This window comes from Chlorocebus sabaeus, chromosome 8 (assembly GCF_047675955.1).
Source record: "Chlorocebus sabaeus isolate Y175 chromosome 8, mChlSab1.0.hap1, whole genome shotgun sequence".
Classification (NCBI taxonomy): Eukaryota; Metazoa; Chordata; class Mammalia; order Primates; family Cercopithecidae; genus Chlorocebus; species Chlorocebus sabaeus.
Genome location: NC_132911.1, coordinates 42881663 through 42902461, shown reverse-complemented (window position 1 = coordinate 42902461; position 20799 = coordinate 42881663). Strand labels below are relative to the sequence as shown.

The window sequence follows — 20799 nt, the reverse complement described above, 5'->3', positions numbered from 1 at the left end:
CACTCTGTAACCCAGGATGGAGTGCAGTGGTGCTATCTCGGCTCACTGCAAGCTCCACCTCCCGGGCTCACGTCATTCTCCTGCCTCAGCCTCCCAAGTAGCTGGGACTACAGGCACCTGTCATCACGCCTGGCTAATTTTTGTATTTTTAGTAGAGACTGGGTTTCACCGTGTTAAGTCAGGATGGTCTCTATCTCCTGACCTCGTGATCTGCCCGCCTCGGCCTCCCAACATGCTGGGATTACAGGCGTGAGCGACAGCACCCAACCAAGCTAGGCTGGTCCTGAACTCCTGAGCTCAAGCAATCTGCCCACCTCGGCCTCCCAAAGTGCTGGGATTACAGGCATGAGTCACCGCACCTGGCCAATACAAATTTTTTATATTATAAAGCTGTCTTAATAAGAAAAATCATGGGGGAAGAGAACCAATAAAGATAATTTAAAAGAGGAGAATAAAACTTACAAATACTTTGAAAGTAGGTGACATTCACTTTGAAAAAGATAATGGAGTCTTCTTATTTGGTAACAGCAAAAACGTAAAAATCTCCTATGATAGTCCCTGATTTTACAGGTGATCATAAAAATAAACGCGTTAAGGAAAGTAACATTTTTGTGAAAGTTCCTAGTCAAGTTCAGGAACCAGTGCCTAGGGTGGGCACTGATTAGTGTCCTCCCACTGTTCTCAGTCTCCAGCATGCTAAGTATAGAAAGAGAGTAAACATCTTGGCCGGGCGCGGTGACTCACGCCTGTAATCCCAGCACTTTGGGAGGCTGGAGATGGGCGGATCACGAGGTCAGGAGATCGAGACCATCCTGACTAACACGGTGAAACCCCGTCTCTACCAAAAATATAAAAATTAGCTGGACGCGGTGGCGGGCACCTGTAGTCCCAGCCACACGGGAGGCTGAGGCAGGAGAATGGCGCGAACCGAGAGGCGGGGCTTGCAGTGAGTGGAGATCGCGTCACTGCACTCCAGCCTGGGCGACAGAGCGAGACTCTGTCTCAAAAAAAAAAAAAAAAAAGCTTTTGTATCAATGTAACAATTTTATGTCTGTTGAGTCTAATAATGAAAAACAGGGAGTAGGGTCTTCTATACACATGTGTTTCTGTTTGTTTTCAGATTCATGGAAGTTACAAATATAACACAGTGCCCTGTATAACCTTCACTTAGATTCCCCAAACGGTAAACATCTTACTAACTAAAGTGCAATTCCAAAACCAGAAAATGACATCTGTACATTAGTGTTAATGGAACTGCTCACCTTGTTCAGATTTTACAGGTACTCACTTGTGTGTACGTGGTACAGGTGGGGGAGTGGGGGTAGAATATAAATCTACACAATTTTATCTCATGTATAGTATAACCACCACAGTCAAGATTTTCAGCACACAGAAACTGCCTCATGCTACCCCTATCTTTATAGCTGTACCCCCTTTTCCCTCACCCTGGCAACCTCTGATCTGTTCTCTACATCTATAATTTTGCTGTTTCAAGGATATTATCTCAATGGAGCCATACAGTATGAAACCTGAGAATTCCCTTTCCACTAAGGATCATACCCTTGAGATCCATCCAAGTTGTTGCCTGTATGGATCATTCACTTCTTTTGACTGGTGAGTAGTATTGCGTGTGTGTCTGTATTTCACTTTTAATTTTTTTTTTTCTTTTGAGACAGGGTCTCATTTTGTCACCCAGGCTGGAGTGCAGTGGCATGAGCATAGCTTACCATAGCCTCGACCTCTTGGGCTCAAGTGATTCTCCTGCCTCAGCCTCCTGAGTAGCTGCGAACACAAGCATGCGCCACTACGTTCGTCTAATGTTTTTTGTATTTTTTGTAGAGTCGGGGTTTTGCCATGTTGCCAGGCTGGTCTTGTACCCCTGGCCTCATGGAATCCACTTGCCTGGGCCTCCCAAAGTGTTGGGATTACAGGCATGAGCCACTGCACCCAGTCTCATTTTTAAAGTAATTGATTTTTACTGTATTTTATATAAATGAGACATACATGAAATACAGTAAAATACATCCAATCTGTGATCGGTTGGGGACAAAGAAGGGTCCTCCACTCCTTCACTTAAGAGGCTCTAGTACAGTCAATGCCAATGACATACAGGCCATGAATGTTTATAATTCATGTTTAAAACTAATGTTTAAAACTAAAATTTTACCACTTTTTTATATATACATCACGAAATATTTTTTAAACAACCATCTCATAGTCCCATTTTAGGTCATCAAAGACTATGCTGAACTCATTAAATCCTCATTGAAAATAATTGAAATATTGATAAAACAGCTTTCCATATAGAAACAGACCACGTTCCTTGGCTTTGACACTACTGAGAGTACGGGCTGGATAATTCTTTGTTGTGGGGGACTGTCCTGTGCATTTCGGGATATTTAGCAGCATCCTGGCCCTCTACTCAATAGATGCCAAGAGCAACATACCCCAAGTTCTAACAACCAAAAATGTCCCCTGGGGGCACAATCACCGCTGCTTGAGAACCACTGACTCACATATATATATATATATATATATATTTTTTTTTTTGAGACAGGGTCTCCCTCTGTCGCCCAGGCTGGAGTGCAGTGGCACTATCTCAGCTCACTGCAAGCTCCGTCTCCTAGGTTCATGCCATTCTCCTGCCTCAGCCTCCCGAGTAGCTGGGACCACAGGCGCCTGCCACTACACCCAGCTAATATTTTTGTATTTTTAGTAGAGACAGGGTTTCACCGTATTAGCCAGGATGGTCTCAATCTCCTGATGTCGTGATCCACCCGTCTCGGCCTCCCAAAGTGCTGGGATTACAGGCATGAGCCACCGCACCCAGGTTTTTTTTTTTTTTAAATAAAAATAAACAAAGAAAACCTGCTCTTAAACCGTGAAGACCAGAAGAAAGTGCCACACAATCCTCCTATCACAAATTATGCAGTTGAGCTTTCCACATTTGGGGAAATTGCAGGGGTCAACATATCCAGAGTGCAACAAGTATGCTTTGCCCTGGGAAAACTACCTTAGAGATCATGACATCTCCCCTGCCAGGTAAGTAACTCACATGAATTAAAGGATGTATATATGTCCCACTTGGGATGAGTTATTTCCTTTTTATTTCGCATATTAAAATGTATAGAACAGAGTCTCTGTTCAGTTTTCAGAATTCATTATAGTTGAAATCACTACCTTTTAAAAATTATGTTGGAAACATATAAAACCGTAATATATCAAATATGAAAACAAGACAATTATGTACACTTTATAAAATAAATAGAAATGCATAAGCTACAACACAATTTTTTTTTTTTTTTTTTTTTTGAGACGGAGTCTTGCTCTGTCGCCCAGGCTGGAGTGCAGTGGCCAGATCTCGGCTCACTGCAAGCTCCGCCTCCTGGGTTCACGCCATTCTCCTGCCTCAGCCTCCCGAGTAGCTGGGACTACAGGCACCCGCCACCTCGCCCGGCTAGTTTTTTTGTAATATTTAGTAGAGACGGGGTTTCACCGTGTTAGCCAGGATGGTCTCGATCTCCTGACCTCGTGATCCACCCGTCTCCGCCTCCCAAAGTGCTGGGATTACAGGCTTGAGCCACCGCGCCCGGCCGCTACAACACAATTAAGGGATATTCTGGAATCCTTTCTCATAGGAATCTTTTATGATAATTTCAGTAAGAAGCATGTCAGTTAAGGGAGCTTTTCAAAAATACTGGTTATGTTCTATGTCTTAATCTACTGTGGTAGATGGAGAGAGCTGTATGTGTAAAATGTATGCCTTTATGTGATTAAGTTTTTCAGAAATAAGTAAAAATATTGAATACCTTTAGAATACATTATCCCTTTAATCAAATTTGGAAAAGTTTAAACATTTTCAAGTTTTAAATATTTGGTGAAATGCTCTTGGTCTAATGAATAGTGCAGAAAGTAGCAATTCCTGGAAAAAATTCACAGGAAACAATACTAGAACTGTTTAAAATAAATAAAATACCCAGAGTGGGAGTTACAACTATTCTATTCAGGATTTAGCAGAAAACTTTTCACATGTGGGTAGAAATAAAATTAAGTTTTTATTTAAGTTACTTTTATTAAAACTTAACTTTTATTAAGTTTTATTTGTTACTGTAAAATCATATTCCAAAGTTTATATATGAAAAAAACTTAATGTATATTATATATACCTGTTAGTTAAAATAATACATCTGTAATAAAAATACGCTACTTTTTATACTCAATTTGCTAGCAAGTATGCTACAAATTCAATCTAAAAAATACTAAAAATGTACCATATCCAAAGAGATTATTAAGATTAGCTAACATGAAGGATGTCAGGTTTTAATTACCTTAATAATTCTTTCCTTTTTTTTTTTAATAAATGGGGTCTCACTCTGTTGCCGAGGGTAGAGTGCAGTGGTGTAATCATAGCTCACTGCAACCTCGAATTCTTGGGCTCAAGCAATCCTCCTGCCTCAGCCTCTCAAGCAGCTGTGAATACAGGTGTGTGCCACCATGTCTGGCTAAGTTTTCTATTTTTTGTAAAGACGGGGGTCTCACTTTGTTGCCCAGGCTGATCTCAAACTCCTGGCCTCACTCAATCCTCCTGCCTTGGCCTCCCAAAGTACTGGGATCACAGACATGAGCCACCACACATGGCCAATAATTTTTAATTATTATACATTGTGTGCAATGATCTACATATGCGTGTGTTTTGTTTACAAACAGACTTTAAGAGTAATTTAGTTCAAAAATAAAAAAATAAAAAAAATTTTAAAAAAAGAGTAATTTAGTTCAGTTAAAAAAATAAAAATCTGACAAACACTGTACAAGAAAGGCAATACCTGAATAACCCATTGTCGATGCTGCCAGGCATGATAATTCTTTGCATCCTGATTAAGAATATCAGCAATAAATTCAAGCTCCTGAGATGGATCTCTTAGCCATTCCACTAATACTCGCCTATGATGCCTAAAGCCCAGAGAAGAAGGGAGAGAAGTTTTGTGTTAATTTACCCAAGAACTAAAACATCAGCAGCACATGTTGTAAAGCTGATATGCAACAAACAAAAATTCATCTCTAATTCTCAACACTCCACTGGAGAGAAAAGGAACACACAAAAAAAAAAAAATAGAAAAAAAATCAGATAGTTTATCTCAAACTACATCTGGTAGTATCTTTCGACAACCATGAAATTGTGTCAAAAAATTCAGAAACATTACTAGATTGTATAATGAGACACAAGATAAAATGTGCTATTATTTTATCAAATATATAAGTTTCTCTACTTAACAAACACCTATCAATTTTCCCTAAGTGCAAAGTGTCACCAAACAAGCAGCTTCTCAGTCTACAAATTAGTGTGCAGAACTGAATTCACTGCTACACCGGCAAGTAGCTATGACAAGTTGCAAGCTGTCAACAGAGGAGTTTCTGTACTAGGAAAACACTTAAGGCTTATTTTATATTGGGTTCTATTTTTTTCTTTGGCTGAAATATTTATAGAACTCTATTAGTGAAAATGTTCTAAACTTCACTATGGTAATGACTGTACAGATCTGTATATATACTAAAAAACACTGAATTATATACTTTGAGGGAATTATATGGTTAGTGAACTCTCACTCAATAAAATGGATCTTTAAAAAATCTATTAGAGTATAACATTCATTCAACTAAAAGTGAGCAGAATAATAGGAAAAAAGGAAGGATTTAATGCTTAATGACTATTCTACATGCCTGGAAAATTTAAAAATTCGTTTTACAGATTAACACAAGATACTACCAAAAATAAAAGCCTAGACAGAAGGTTTCCAAATTTATTTTAGAAATCCTCCAAGTCAATGAACACTACCTGCATTTTATTTTTCCAGGTTGCTGGTGAGTTCAGTAATTTAGAAAGCTAAGAATCAGATCCTCCAGGATATCAAACTGAGGAAAAAAAGTCCACGCTGATGTTCTCCGATTTAAGGAATTACAGGGCTTTATGTTACAGCATAAGTTTTCATAGTTAGAAGTTAATACAAGTGATTAGTTAACTGGGATACATAATTTGCATTACCTGTATTATATTGGTTATAAAACGAACAGAATGGACAACTAGAAATGTACAACAATTTAAAAACTGCTGGGCTTTCTATAGCAGCTACTTTGAGTGGTTTTGTGTTTTACATAGCAGTGGGTGATGAAGTGCTAAATGACACTGTCTGCAGTATCCAGAAAAGAAAAACAATTTCTCTTTAGCAAAAACACAATGTAATCAAATACTAATGCCTGTGATGTCGGCATTTTATAGCTACAGATTTTTACATAAAAGCACTTTAATTCCACAGGGTAAATAACTTTAGTGAGTGTATGACACTCTCCATTTAATCTCTTTTCTCATTAAACCAATTATTTTATAATGTAATTTCTTAGAAATACAACAATCTTGTAATCAAGAGGCTACAATGGTAAAGTTTTTAGTTTTTTAATTTTTTATTTATTTATTTTTTTTCAGACAGAGTCTCACTCAGTCACCCAGGCTGGAGTGCAGTGGTGTGATCTCAGCTCACTGCAACCTCCACCTCCCGGGTTAAAGTGATTCTCCTGACTCAGCCTCCTGAGTATCAGGGATTACAGGCGTGCCACCACACCTGGTTAAATTTTTGTATTTTTAGTAGAGACAGGGATTCACCATGTTGGCCAGGCTGGTCTTGAACTCCTGAACTAAAGTGATTCGCTCGCCTCAGCCTCCCAAACTGCTGGGATTACAGGCATGAGCCACTGCACCTGGCTACAGTGGTAGTTTTTAAATAAAATTCTAGGCCAGGCAGGATGGCTCACACCTGTAATCCCAGCACTTTGGGAGGCTGAGGCTGGCAGATCACCTGAGGTCAGAAGTTCGAGACCAGCCTGGCCAACATGGCAAAACCCCATCTCTACTAAAAATACAAAATTAGCCAGGTGTGGTGGCATGTGCCTCTAATCCCAACTACCCAGGAGGCTGAAGCTGGAGAATCACTTGAACCTGGGAGGCAGAGGCTGCAGTGAGCCGAGATTACGCCACTGTACTCCAGTCTGGGAGACACAGAAAGACTCCAAACTTACCAAACTTGATAGTTTTTGGGCTGCTCCTCAATTATTGCAGTGATGTAGTTCATTTCCTCATGTAGATCCTTCTGAAGTGACTTTAAGAGAACTCTCCGGAAATGCCTAGGGCAAACATAAAACATTCAAAGTCACATTATTCCACAGAAGTTGCCTAATAACAATGTCAAATACAGCTACAAGTCAGCAATAGAGTTAGATAAATTTTTGTCAGGTAATCTGTATAATTTAACAATTATATAGGCCAGGCATAGTGGCTCATGCCTGTAATCCCAGCACTTTGGGAGGCCGAGGTGTGCAGATCACATGAGGTCGAGTTCAAGTCCATCCTTGCCAATGTGGTGAAACCTCGTCTCTACTAAAAATACAAAAAAAAATTAGCTGGGCATGGTGGTGCACACCTGTAGTCCCAGTTGCTCGGTGAGGCTGAAGCAGGAGAATTGCCTGAACCCAGGAGGCAGAGGTTGCAGTGAGCCAAGATCACGCCACTGCACTCTAGCCTGGGCGACAGAGGGAGATTCCACCCCAAAAAAAAGAAAAAAAAAATTTAACAATTTAACTGCTTGTGAGTGTCCAAATTCATACAACTATCTGGTCACTGGAAGAAATCAAGCCCTTTTAGCAAAAACAGTGAAAGGTGGCCGAGCGTGGTGGCTCATGCCTGTAACCCCAGCACTTTGAGAGGCAGATTACCTGCAGTCAGGAGTTTAAGACCAGCCCAACCGACATGGAGAAACCCCGTCTCTACTAAAAATACAAAATTAGCTGGCAAGGTGGCGCATGCCTGTAATCCCAGCTACCTGGGAGGCTGAGGCAGGAGAATCACTTGAACCCAGAAGGCAGAGGCTGCGGTAAGCCGAGATCATGCCATTGCACTCCAGACCGGGCAACAAGAGCGAAACTCCGTCTCAAAAAGAAAAAAATAGTGAAAGGTAACAAGTATGAGATAGAAGAAAAGTAAATTTCTTATTCTTAAGTAATGACAGACAACCAACTAAAATTATATTCAGGTACTACTCTGGTCACCAGTGTTCTATAACATGAGAATCAAAGACATTTCTTCCCCTATACAGTATACCTTGTTCGTGTAGATACATTATCTATATATGAAATTAATTATATTATACACATTAACAAAATATTTACTTTTAGAACCACCACAAAAATGCTACTTGTAAATGAAAAGTGTTTGTCTTTAAATTCCCCATAGGTGGGGTTTAACCACCACCACCACCACCAAACAATTTTCCTAAAGACGTCGTTAGTTCTGGTCTAGTTTTACTTCAAAATTTTTAACTCAATATATAGTAAGGGACATTCCAGGACCTAATTTTATTAGCTTTTAAAATGAACTGCTCACTTTGGGAGGCCGAGACAGATCACTCGAGGTCAGGAGTTTGAGACCAGCCTGGCTAACATGGCAAAACCCCATCTCTCCTAAAAATACAAAAATTAGCCTGTAATCCCAGCACTTTGGGAGGCCAAGGTGGGCAGATCACGAGGTCAGGAGATTGAGACCATGCTGGCTAACATGGTGAAACTCCATCTCTACTAAAAACACAAAAACATTAGCTGGGCTTGGTGGCATGCACCTGTAGTCCCAGCTACTCGGGAGACTGAGGCAGGAGACTCGCTTGAACCCGGGAGTCAGAGGTTGTAGTGAGCAATGATTACACCACTGCACTCCAGCCTGGGTGACAGAGCGAGACTCCGTCTCAAAAAACAAACAAATGAACAAACAAAAATACAAAAATTAGCTGGGTGTGGTGTCAGACACCTGTAATTCCAGCTATTTGCGACACTGCAGCACAAGAATCGCTTGAACCCGGGAGGCGGAGGTTGCAGTGAGCCAAGATCATGTCACTGTACTCCAATGGGTAACAGCATGAGACTCCATCTCAAAAAAATAGAAAATAAAATAAAATAAAACGCTAAACAGGAGAGACAACAGTATTTCTCCCCATTATTATTCAAAAAAAAAAAAAAACACAGTAGACTTCCCAGAGCATGTAAATATAAGCCCTTGGCTTTTATCGGTAATTGATTCCAGATATACTGCTTCTTTCAAAACAGCAATAAACTCGCGGGAAATCTTTAAGCATAATCTAAGTTCCAAACATGATGAAACACACTGAGAATTCCAGTTAAACAGGGTAGGATTAAGTAAACAAGTTTATTCTCACTCCCTAATAAAACCCCAGTAAAATGACAACAAAGGAATAAACCCACAAGAACAAAGAGAATCAGGGACAAAGACACCACGGCAATTGGAAGAGGTCGACGACACTATGGGAAGTGTAAGCAGATAGACAAGATTTAATTGACTAAAAAATAGAATAAGACTTTAAGAAAATTCCAGAAGTCAGAGGTATGACATATTTCCAAAACTGGGGGTCAAAGGTGGGACTAAAAGCAGTGGAAAGTCTATAGAAAGAGTCCTTGGTGGCCAAGACCATTCCCACTACCCTGAGCAGAAGTGACATCCTGTCTTGGGCAGGAGACAAGTGGCTTTATTCTCTGGAAAAATCTGAAGCAGAATGGGTTACAAGGCACATTGGAAGGCAGGGTGAGTTAAAGGGTGGAAATAAGGACATTTAAAATGTTGATATACAAAGTTAGAAAAAAAAAGTTTCTATTTCAAATTGCAACACGATAAGATTTGCAAAAAAGCAAAAAGTTGATATCCTAAACAGTGAGACTCTCCTATCATCTTCCCCTGCCTAACCCCTCAGAACTATGGCAGTCAAATGTACATTACTGAGGCAATAAACCACTTAATACTCTTTGAGAGACACACTGTCCAAGAGAAAAGACTTAAATACTGACAAGTGAGATTTCACTACAACACAGCCACATCCCCCACTCAGTAACTTCACAGTGAAGCCCTCCAACTGATAAATCCTGCCACATACAAGGCTTCCAATCAGGATTTTTCCTGTCTCTCTCATACGCAAAAAGAGAAAGTCAAAAATTACCAACCATTGAGAAAAATATTTATGTGAAAGAGAACAAGAGATGAAAAGATCTCACGTCCATGAAATTAAAAAAACAAAACACACACACACACGATGCTATTTAAAAAAAAATATTCAGAGAACAAAAAAACAGCTCCCCCAAATTAAAAATGTATGCGGAATCTTTAAAAATCCATACAAGTTAGAAAATAAAATTGATGAAATATCTGAAAAGTAAATAAAAACATAAACAAATGAAAATAAGAAAAATCCAGGAGAAGGCCAGGCGTGGTGGCTCACGCCTGTAATTCCAGCACTTTGGGAGGCTGAGGTGGGCAGATCATGAGGTCAGGAGATCGAGACCATCCTGGCTAACACGGTGAAACTCCGTCTCTACTAAAAATACAAAAACAAAATTAGCTGGGCGTGGTGGCAGGTGCCTGTAGTTCCAGCTACTCGGAAGGCTGAGACAGGAGAATGGCATGAACCCGGGAAGCAGAGCTTGCAGTGAGCCGAGACTGCACCACTGCACTCCAGCCTGGCGACAGATTGAGACTCCATCTCAAAAAAAAAAAAAAAAAAATCCAGGAGATACAACATAGAACTAAAAGGCATTCCAGAAAAAGAAAACAGAGGAAAGAGAAGAAATTATCAGAAGAACACAGAAGAATCCCCGGAACATAAAGAGAAAAAGAAAAGTTTTAAACAAAGGAATGGAAATCTTCTCAAGCTGAAAAGAAGCTAAGAGAAACAGAAAAAGAGTTTTAAAATGCTGAGTGAAAATAATGTCCAATCTAGAATTTTATTACTAAAGTTGAAGGGAGACTAATGATTTTTAATTGTATAAATCTCAAAAATTATTTTCCATCCTTCTATTCAATGATATGCTCTATAAAATGAGAAAGTGAATCAAGAAAGAGAAAGGTATGGGATCTAGGACACAGGGGATCTAACACACAAATGAGCTGAAGACCAGCTATGTAGCATCCAACTGGTGAAGAGAAAAATGGAACTGAAGGATGACCTGTGTTCAATAGAAAAATGACACTTCACGTATATCAGAGCATCCGGAAGACAAATTACTTATTGGTACAAAGAAAACAAAAATGACAGAGGGAATGTAATTACACTATTAAATGTGGGTCAGCAGCCGGGCACAGTGGCTCATGCCTGTAATCTCAACACTTTGGGAGGATGAGGCGGGTGGGATCACCTGAGGTCGGAAGGTCGAGACCAGCCTGAGTAACATGGTGAAACCCCATCTCTACTAAAAATACAAAATCAGACAGGTGTGGGGGCACATGGCTGTAATCCCAGATACCTAGAAGGCTGAGGCAGGAGAATTGATTGAACCTGAAGGCGGAGGTTGCAGTGAGCCGAGATCACACCACTGCACTCCAACCTGGACAAAAAGAGTGAAACTCCGTCTCAAAAAAAAAAAAAAAAATAGTGTGTCAGCATGGACATAAACTGAGTGCTCATTTGTGATGTACGGAGGGTAGTGGAGAACGAACCATCTTTCACAGAAGGAATAATGTTTTAAAGGAAAAACATAAGCCGGGCACAGCAGTTCACGTCTGTAATCCCAGCACTTTGGAAGGCTGAGGTGGGCGGATCACAAGGTCAGGACATGGAGGCCAGCCTGACCAACATGGTGAAACCCCGTTTCTACTAAAAATACAAAAATTAGCTGGGCATGGTGGTGTGTGCCTGTAATCCCAGCTACTGGGGAGGCTGAGGCAGGAGAATCGGTTGAACCCTTGAGGCGCAAGTTGCAGTGAGCCGAGATCACACCATTGCACCACAGTCTGGGTGACAAATCAAGACTCCATCTCAAAAATAAAAATAAAAAATAAGATAAAATGAAATGAAATGAAAAAAATAAAAACAATTAAGCAAATTATCTAGAATATGGAGGTTAATTCAAGAAAAAAATCCCTAAGAGTTACCACCTCTGCAGAGTAGGACTAGCAGTGGGAGGGAATGGACTGGAGATCGCTACTTTTCACGCAGCTTAACTTTTAAACCCACATGCGAATTGCTATTTTGATAGAAATTAAAGGCCAGGCACAGTGGCTCACACCTGTAATCCAAACACTTTAGGAGGCTGCGGGGAGTGGATTACCTGAGGTCAGGATTTCAAGACCAGCTTGGCCAACATGGTGAAACCGTGTCTCTACTAAAAATACAAAAAAAATTAGCCAGGCATGGTGGTGGGCGCCTGTAATCCCAGTTACTCAGAAGGCTGAGGCAGGAGACTCACTTGAACCCAGGAGGCAGAGGATGCAGTGGGCCAAGATCGCACCAATTGTACTCCAGCCTGGGCAACAAAAGTGAAACTCCCTCCCCCCTTCAAAAAAAAAATAAAGTACAGTTTTAAAAAATTAAAGTACAGTTTAAAAAAAGAAAAGTGCAGTTTAAAAAAAGAAAAGCCACTTGAAGTAAAACATTTAAGCAGGGAATACTGATGATGTGTATTACTTACCACACTGTATAATTGGCTGCATTTAACTCAATAGCATCCCGGGTTAGCTTAAAAGCTCGTTCACTTCTTTCATCACGCTGCAGGACAGCTCGGAAGTAATCATAAACATCTCTAACTAGAGATAGAGCACACAACTACATTAGGATCATCTTACTTAAAATTAGCACTATAATGTATAATGTCACTATACCTATAAAGATATTTTATTTGCCTGTGTATCATTTATACCAACAAGCAAAATAAAGAGTCAAGTGGCTGTGGCCCCACCCTGATAATGCCCTAGTGTCACAGCCACAAAAAGCATGGACTATTTATGTATAACCGTATGCTTACTGCTTACGTGTGCGCATATGAGTTAATGCCAGATTCCAAATCTCCCATAGACCTTATGTATAAAAGGAAAATTAGGGGTGCATATATTCAAATATATTCATATACCTGTTTTTCTGACATTTTATTTTGATCAGATTTTTAACTGAAAAATACGCCCACCCAAAGGCAGAAAACTCAAACAGTACAAAAAGGTTCACGCTAGATTTCCATTCCACTAAATTCCCAATCCTCCTCCCTAGAAGCAACCATTATTAACTCATTCTAGTGTATCCTTCCAAATATATTCTATGCATCTACAAGTATATAGCCTAATTCCATCCTTCATTTTTTATGCAAACGAGATCCCATCACATTCTGGGCTTTGCATTTTTCACTCATACATTATTAAAGATAATGTAAACTAGTATAAAAACTTCTACAACAAATAATTAAAATTTACATCCTCTTTGACCCAGTAATTCCAGCTCTGGAAAGTTCTCTCACAAATATACTCCCATATGTGTGCAAGTATCCAAGGATATTTATTGGGAACACTGGGTTACATAAAAAACAAAAGACTGAGAGGCAGGCAGATCACTTGAACCCAGCAGTTTGAAATCAGCCTGGGCAACATAGTGAAACCCTGCCTCTACAAAAAAGTATAGAAATTAATCAGGTGTGGTGATCCAGGCCTGCAGTCACAGCTACTCGGGAGGCGGAGGTAGAAGGATCGCTTGAGCCTGGGAGGTCAAGGCTGCAGTGAGCCATGATCGCAAGCAACCAGCCTGGGTGACAGTGCAACACTGTCTCAAAAAAAAAAAAAAAAAAAGGAACTGCCAGGTATGGTGGTCTGCACCTGTAATCTCAGCTACTCGAGAGGCTGAGGCAGGAGGACTGCTTGAGCCCAAGAGTTTGAGACCAGGCTGAGTAACATAGTGAGAGCCTGTCTCTGAAAAGAAAAAAACAGGAAGGGGTCATTTATAGCCAAGTAGAATATTAGATGTGGGTAATGTGAGGACCCACTACTTGCAATGGCATCTCAAGTGGGATGGATGTTGCAGCACTGATCCCTTGGCCTGTGGGGTCTGTCTGGGTAATGTCAGAACTGAATTAAATTGTAGGGCAACTAGTTGGTGTCTACAGAAAATTGCTTCCTGTGAAAATTCCAAACATTTGGTGTCAAAGTATTTTGACTACAGAGAAACAGTTTTTCCTTTTAGCCTATAATACTGAAAGTGAAAGTATCAGATAAGAATATGAGCAATTACTCCTCTTCACAAAATTCTGAGTTATGCAAAGGTTACCTGGTTCTAATCACTATATTTAAAATGTTGAATTTGAGCAGTGGCTCAGGCCTGTAATCTCAGCACCCTGGGAGGCCAAGGTGGGTGCATCACTTGAGGTCAGAAGCTCGAGACCAGCCTGACCAACATGGTGAAACCCCATCTCTACTAAAAATACAAAAATTAGCCAGGCGTGGTGGCACATGCCTGTAATCCCAGCTATTCGGGAGGCTGAAACATGAGAATCAATTGAAACTGGGAGATAGAGGTTGCAGTGAGGCGAGATCACACCATTGTACTCCAGCCTGGGCAACAAGAGCGAAACTCTGTCTCAAAAAACAAAAAGAACCAAGTTTCCAAATAATTTAAATTTAAAACAAAATGATAACATGTTAACTAGTATATAATGTATATATATAAAATACATTATTTTACAGGCACACACACACACACACAAAACATACACATATACATATGCACACTGATAAAATAAACTGGGAGGCTATCAGGCTGGGATCGCTCCAAAGCCTCAGGTTCCAAGGTAAACAACCAAAATCCAATTCAATGTAAAAGGTAAAATGAAACAACATTATTCTTTTAATTCAAAAATTATAAACAGACCAGGTGCGATGGCTCACGCCTGTAATCCCAGCATTCTGGGAGGCCGAGGTGGGTGGATCACCTGAGGTCGGGAGTTCAAGACCAGCCTAACCAACATGGATAAACCCCGTTTCTGCTAAAAATGCAAAACTAGCCAGGCGTGGTGTAGCTACTCAGGAGGCTGAGGCAGGAGAATCACTTGAACACGGGAGGCGGAGGTTGCAGTGAGCCAAGATTGCGCCATTGCACTCTAGCCTGGGCAACGAGAGTGAAACTCTATCTCAACAACAACAACAAAAATATAAACAAGATATTGTCATGCTTAAAGTTTCTAAAACTTTGACTTTTTTATTGTTTCTGAGATCTGTTCATGTTATAATAGATCTAAATCCTCTTAATGGTTATATAGTATTCAACTGTATTGACAATGATACATTTTATCCATTTCTCCAAAAGACGGGCATAGCTTCCAATATCTTGCTTTTTAAAAAAAACGCTGCAAATTATAGTAGCTAACATATATAGTGCTTACTATGAATCAGAAAGTATTCTATTATTTTATGTGAATAATTTACTACATCTACAGTTACTATCAAGATCCTCATTTTACACAGGTGGAAACAAAGGCACATAGGCGTTAAATAACTTGTCCAAGATTACACAGTCAGTAAAATGTGAAGTTAGAATGTGAACCAGATGGTCTGGCTCCAAAGTCTGGGCTTTGCATTTTTCACTCATACATTATTAAAGATAGTGTAAACTAGTATAAAAATTTCTACAACAAATCATTAAAATTTACATCCTCTTTGACCCAGTAATTCCAGCTCTAGAAAGTTCTCTCACAAATATACTCCCATATGTTTAACCTCCTGTGCATATCTTCTCATGCCATGTGCCAGAATGAACCCAGAATAATAAATTAGAAGCAACACTGCTAGGTTGTAAGGTAAGTGCATTTTCCAGTTTTAACAGATATACCGAACTGCTTTCCAAAACGGCTAAACATATGAAAACTCCCATATGAAATATATGGAGCTCTTCATATATCTTCATACCTAATATCATAAGACAGTTTTCATTTCTGCCACTTAAATCATGGATAGAAAATGGAATTCTCATTTTAACCTGTCATTCCTAATGATAAGGGATTCTTCCTCCTATTTTATTGGCCAATGGCATTTTCTTTTCTGTGAATTGCCAGTTCATACCCTTTGTCCATTTTTTCATTAAACTGTCTCCTCATCCTGTTGTAGAAACGTCTTAGTTTTAATATGGATACTGTTTAAATGACGTATCTTCTTCCACACTGCTGCTTGCTTTTTAACTTGTTTGTGGTTTCTTCTGCTGTGTAAGTTTTAAATTGATATATCTGTCTATAAATGGTTGACAGGTTAAAACTTATCTTTTCCTTCAGGGTTTCTAACCATGGTGTATGTAAGAATTCACTATGTTATATATATATACATAGATATATATTTTTTTGAGAGAGAGTTTTGCTCGTTGCCCAGACTAGGGTGCAATGGCACCATCTTGGCTCATTGCAACCTCCACCTCTCGGGTTCAAGCGATTCTCCTGCCTCAGCCTCCCAAGTAGCTGGGGTACGGGTAGCCGCCACCACGCCCAGCTAATTTTTGTATTTTCAGTAGAGACACGGTTTCACCATGTTGGCCAGGCTAGTCTCGAACTCCTGACCTTAGGTGATCTGCCTGCCTCGGCCTCCCAAAGTGCTGGGATTACAGGCGTGAGCCAACGAGCCTGGCCCAAAATGTTAATTTTATGCCTTGCAAAAAAGGTTATTAATTTATCCTCAATGGAAACATATGATTATATTAGTTTTCCCCAACATCTCTGTTATAAGTACTTATGAATCTGAAAAAGTTATGGTTTATATTTCTCCAATCACTAGTAAGGTTAATATCTCTTCATAGATATTTCTACTTTGTGAATTGTCTCTTCACATATAATATCTCTCAACATATGAGAGTTTTGCATTTTCGTGCAGTTATATATTCTGACCTTTTCCTTATTCAATTCTGAGGTTTACAAAATGCCTAATAATACCTTCTTCATCGTAAGAATGATAGGGATACAATTCTGCTTTTATCTAAGTGCACAGCCAACTGTTCCAACCATTATTTGATTAATCCACCCTTTTCATAAAGGTATAAAAAGTCCTTTTTATCACATATTAAGCTTTCATAGAGTGAGGATCTATTTCTAGAGTCCTTACTTATCTATTTCTGTGCTACTTCCACTGAAGTTTAGTAATATATCTGCATACTTAATAAGGCAAACCTCTGCATCATTATCCTTTTTTAAACATTGTCATTTTATTATCAGAAAAAAACGCTTTTGTAAAAGAATGATCTTAGTAAAGACTTAACTGAAAGAAATATGTATACATAAAATTACAAAACTATCATTCCATTTTATTCATTTTCCCTTTCCTAGAAGAACAATTAACATTTCCATGACCTTCAATTTACATTTTCACATTCATTATAAAAGAATATTTTGTCAAAGAAAAAAATCTACTCATTTTAATATCAATAAATGTATTCCAACTGAGCCGAACACTTCACTGCCAAAATATATTTTTAAATGCTGATGTTTCAGCAACCAAAGTTTATTCTAAAAACAGTAACTCATTTACATTGTGTGCTACATGCACAATCTCCCAGGCGGTGGAGTCTCCAGCAAAAAAAAGAAAACCACAATCACATAGTAGCTATTACCTATTATACTGTAACGTTTATTATTTAGAATATGTCCAGTCTTTGGGCAAAATAAAACTTTTAATCATAAAGATAAATCATACATAAAAAAACACACAAAATTAACTCATCTTAAGTCATTCAGATTTTTATTAGACAGAAATTTGTCATCTACCTTGCTACATAGTTGTGAATTCCAATTCTGCTACTAAGTTTAACTTACAGACCTTTTCCTAATATAAACAAACTTACATTTGTCACTATAAATGATCTGGACCACGGGACTGGGGCCATCATTCTGCGGCACTGGATCTATATCAGCCCATTCTGCTCTGTCCCTGAAAACAGACATTTCCCAACCAGTGGTTACATTCAAATACAGAAGAAAAAGAACTCTAGTGTTTTTAAAACTTACATTGACATTAGTAACTTACAGGGCTCATAATGCAATCAGGGTTGGATTCTTCATGACAAAGTTTTGCCAATATGCTTTACATATTAAACTATTAAAGTAAAATTAAAACAACCCTCAGATGAACAGTTAATCAACAGTTTTCAAATTTAAAGTTTTATAAGTTTTTGCAGCAAGTATACAGTTTTCTGGTTTTTTCTTTTTTTTTTTTTTTTTTTTTTGAGGAGTCTGGCTCTGTCGCCCAGGCTGGAGTGCAGTGGTGTGATCTCGGCTCGCTGCAACCTCCGCCTCCAGGGTTCAACAGATTCTTCTGTCTCAGTCTCCCGAGTAGCCGGGACTACAGGCGTGCGCCACCACCCCCAACTAATTTTTGTATTTTTAGTAGAGATGGGATTTCACCATGTTGGCCAGGATGGTCTCAATAACTTAACCTGGTGATCCGCCCGCCTCGGCCTCCCAAAGTGCTAGGATTACAGGCATGAGCCACCATGCCCGGCCTCACAGTATTTTTAACTTAGAAATCGGTCTAACTCATTGGTCTAATAAGATTCCTTGAGTCAGCATTTTTAAAACGTTTGAATAACAAAATACTAGGAATTGACATTTTAAGATAAAAATAAGCACTATTAATTTACTCAAGAGGTGGCGCAGGTGATCACTAATAAGAAAGCAGGCTCTGGAATCTGACAACTGCCTAAGTTGTAACACTGGTTCTAGCACTTACTAGCTGTGTGACCTTCAGAAAGTTACTTATTTGGGCCTCAGTTTCATCATTTATAAAATCAGGGCAATATTATTACCTACCAACCTTAGAAGGGTCTTTGGAGGATTAAATGAGGTAACAGACGTTAAGCGCTTAAAACATCCACAGCACCCAGGCGGCATTCAATGACTACTTAATAAGCAATGCTAAAATAACTGTATAGTGACGACAGAGAGTGCTTACAGAAATTTCTGTCAACTACCCAGTGTGACCAAATTTCTCTTAAACACTTTCACTTATATTCTTTTCCTTTCATTTTTTTTTTTCTTTTTTGAGACAGAGCTCTTGACCAGGCTGGGGTGCAAGGGCGCAATCTCGGCTCACTGAAACCTCTGCCTCCTGGGTTCAAGTGATTCTCCTGCCTCAGCCTCCCAAGTAGCTGGAAATACAGGTGCCCGCCACCACGCCCGGCTAATTTTTGTACTTTTAGTAGAGACAGGGTTTCACCATGTTGGCCAGGCTAGTCTGGAACTCCTCACCTTAGGTGATCCGCCCACCTCAGCCTCCCAAAGTGCTGGGATTACAGGCTTGAGACGCCTTTCACTTTTTATTTCTCTATAATGATCAGCTATTGACAGGAGATATTCTGTGGCATCCAATGCTAGAAACTGCGTCCATTATACAAAGAGAACTACAAGAGAAATCATGACCAAAGACGTGACACCCAGAGTCTGGGGGAATGGCCTGGGAAAAGTAATGCTGTCATTTAGTCACTAGGGAATCACACACGGTCATGTGAGAACCTGAGTATTTCACAATCCAGAGAGCTGACTTGAGGGTTATGGGGCTACCAATTTAAATCAATAAAACATTATCTTCAGTAAAAAAAAAAAAAAAAAAATCTGGGTAGTGGCTTTTAGGACTCATTCATAAAATCAAGGTAAACAAACCATCGAATGGGTTTACCTAGAACTACAGAAGTAAGACCTAAGGCGATTATCTCTGCAGGTTCACAGGGAATTAGGGAATCAGCATTACCATCTGAAAGCAAAGAACTGATGGAACTGGGCGTCAGCAAAGACGGGGTGACAGAGGCAAGAAAGTTACCGCAGTCCCCAGTACACATCACTTGTATCACCTACGAGGCGATGTAGGGAGGCTTAAGAGAGGTTCAGCAGCAAATCTCTTTTCAGCCTTTAGCCTGGCTGATACGAGGCGCTAAAATATGGGTTGGATGAAAATGTCTCAGTGCTCCAAGCAGAGCCAGCCAAGGGAACGAGCCTCACATCTCGTTTTTAGGGTGAGCAAATCTGGCCCTGGTTTCCTGCCCGGCTACCAGAACTGCACCCTAGCCCTTGGGTATTCACTGGTTGTTAGCGGCACAGCGTTCTGGGGCCGTGAAAGAGAGCGGGAAATTTCTTGTATTTATGAATCGCGACACCTGAACAGCTGAACGAGTGCGGTCCAGGGTGCAGCAGTTTCCGCGTGGCTTAAAGCAGGAGGGAAGCCGAGACCTCGCTGCTCCGCGTCCCCGCGGTCTCGCGCCGGCGCCGCCCTGGCAAGCGGCGACCTCGCGGCAGCAGCCCGGGCCCAGCGCCCGGCACCAGCCCACGCGGCGCGCGGGAACTTCGCCTGGGCGCGCTGGGGCCGAAAGCGCGCGCCGCGGGTCTTGGGGCTGCCGGGCCTCCAGGGAGCGCCCCGCGCCGCGGCCGCCGCGGGGGCGTTACCTGTACAGGACGTAGGAAGGCGAGTCCAGGCTCAGAAACCCGTCGTCCATGGGGGACGCCACGGCTTCCCCGGCCTCGGCCGCCATCTCTTCCTCGTGCTGCTGTTGGGGCGGCGGTGGGTGCGGCTGGGGCGGGGGCTGCTCCGGCTGCCCGGGCTCGCCGCCTTGCGCAGCCTCTCCGACCCCCTCGGTGGCCGCCATCTCGCCTGGGTCTGCAGCGGAGGTGGTGGCGGAGGCCCCGCCCCTCGGAGGCCCCGCCCCTCCCTTCTCCCTCTCGAGGCCACTTCCTGTTTTCTTGGTTTCCTACCATAGAGGTGCGGGCCAGAGAGTCCTGGCGGGCGGCCGGGATCTGGGTAGGAGGGTGCGGGTACTGGCTGAGTCGGCCGCGAGGGTGCGCGGCTCTCCCGAGGGCCCCCCAGCCTCCCACGCGTCTTCCCATCTGTCGCCGTTCCCGAGCTTTGCAGATGTCACTCGGACCGTGTTAGTGCTGTTAGTGGCCCCAGCAGGGAGTGCGATTCCTTCTTTGGACGGAAGCCGCAAC

General features: G+C 41.0%; 1 protein-coding gene and 1 non-coding gene across 2 annotated transcripts in view; both read right to left on the bottom strand.

Moving 5' to 3' along the window:
• Positions 1-20502, bottom strand: part of FNTA (farnesyltransferase, CAAX box, subunit alpha) — a 30479-nt gene extending 9977 nt beyond the window's left edge. The window contains exons 1-5 of the mRNA XM_007962360.3: positions 20260-20502; positions 17670-17755; positions 12508-12622; positions 7069-7173; positions 4824-4950 (exon numbers count right to left, since the gene is read on the bottom strand). Coding sequence (XP_007960551.1) covers positions 4824-4950; positions 7069-7173; positions 12508-12622; positions 17670-17755; positions 20260-20459 — 633 coding nt within the window. The 5' untranslated portion in view covers positions 20460-20502. The remainder of the gene's footprint in view (positions 1-4823; positions 4951-7068; positions 7174-12507; positions 12623-17669; positions 17756-20259) is intronic.
• On the bottom strand, positions 2890-3050 carry LOC119618934 (U1 spliceosomal RNA). Its single transcript, XR_005235284.2, has one exon. It is a non-coding gene; the product is annotated as a U1 spliceosomal RNA (small nuclear RNA).
• Positions 20503-20799: the final 297 nt, after the last annotated feature.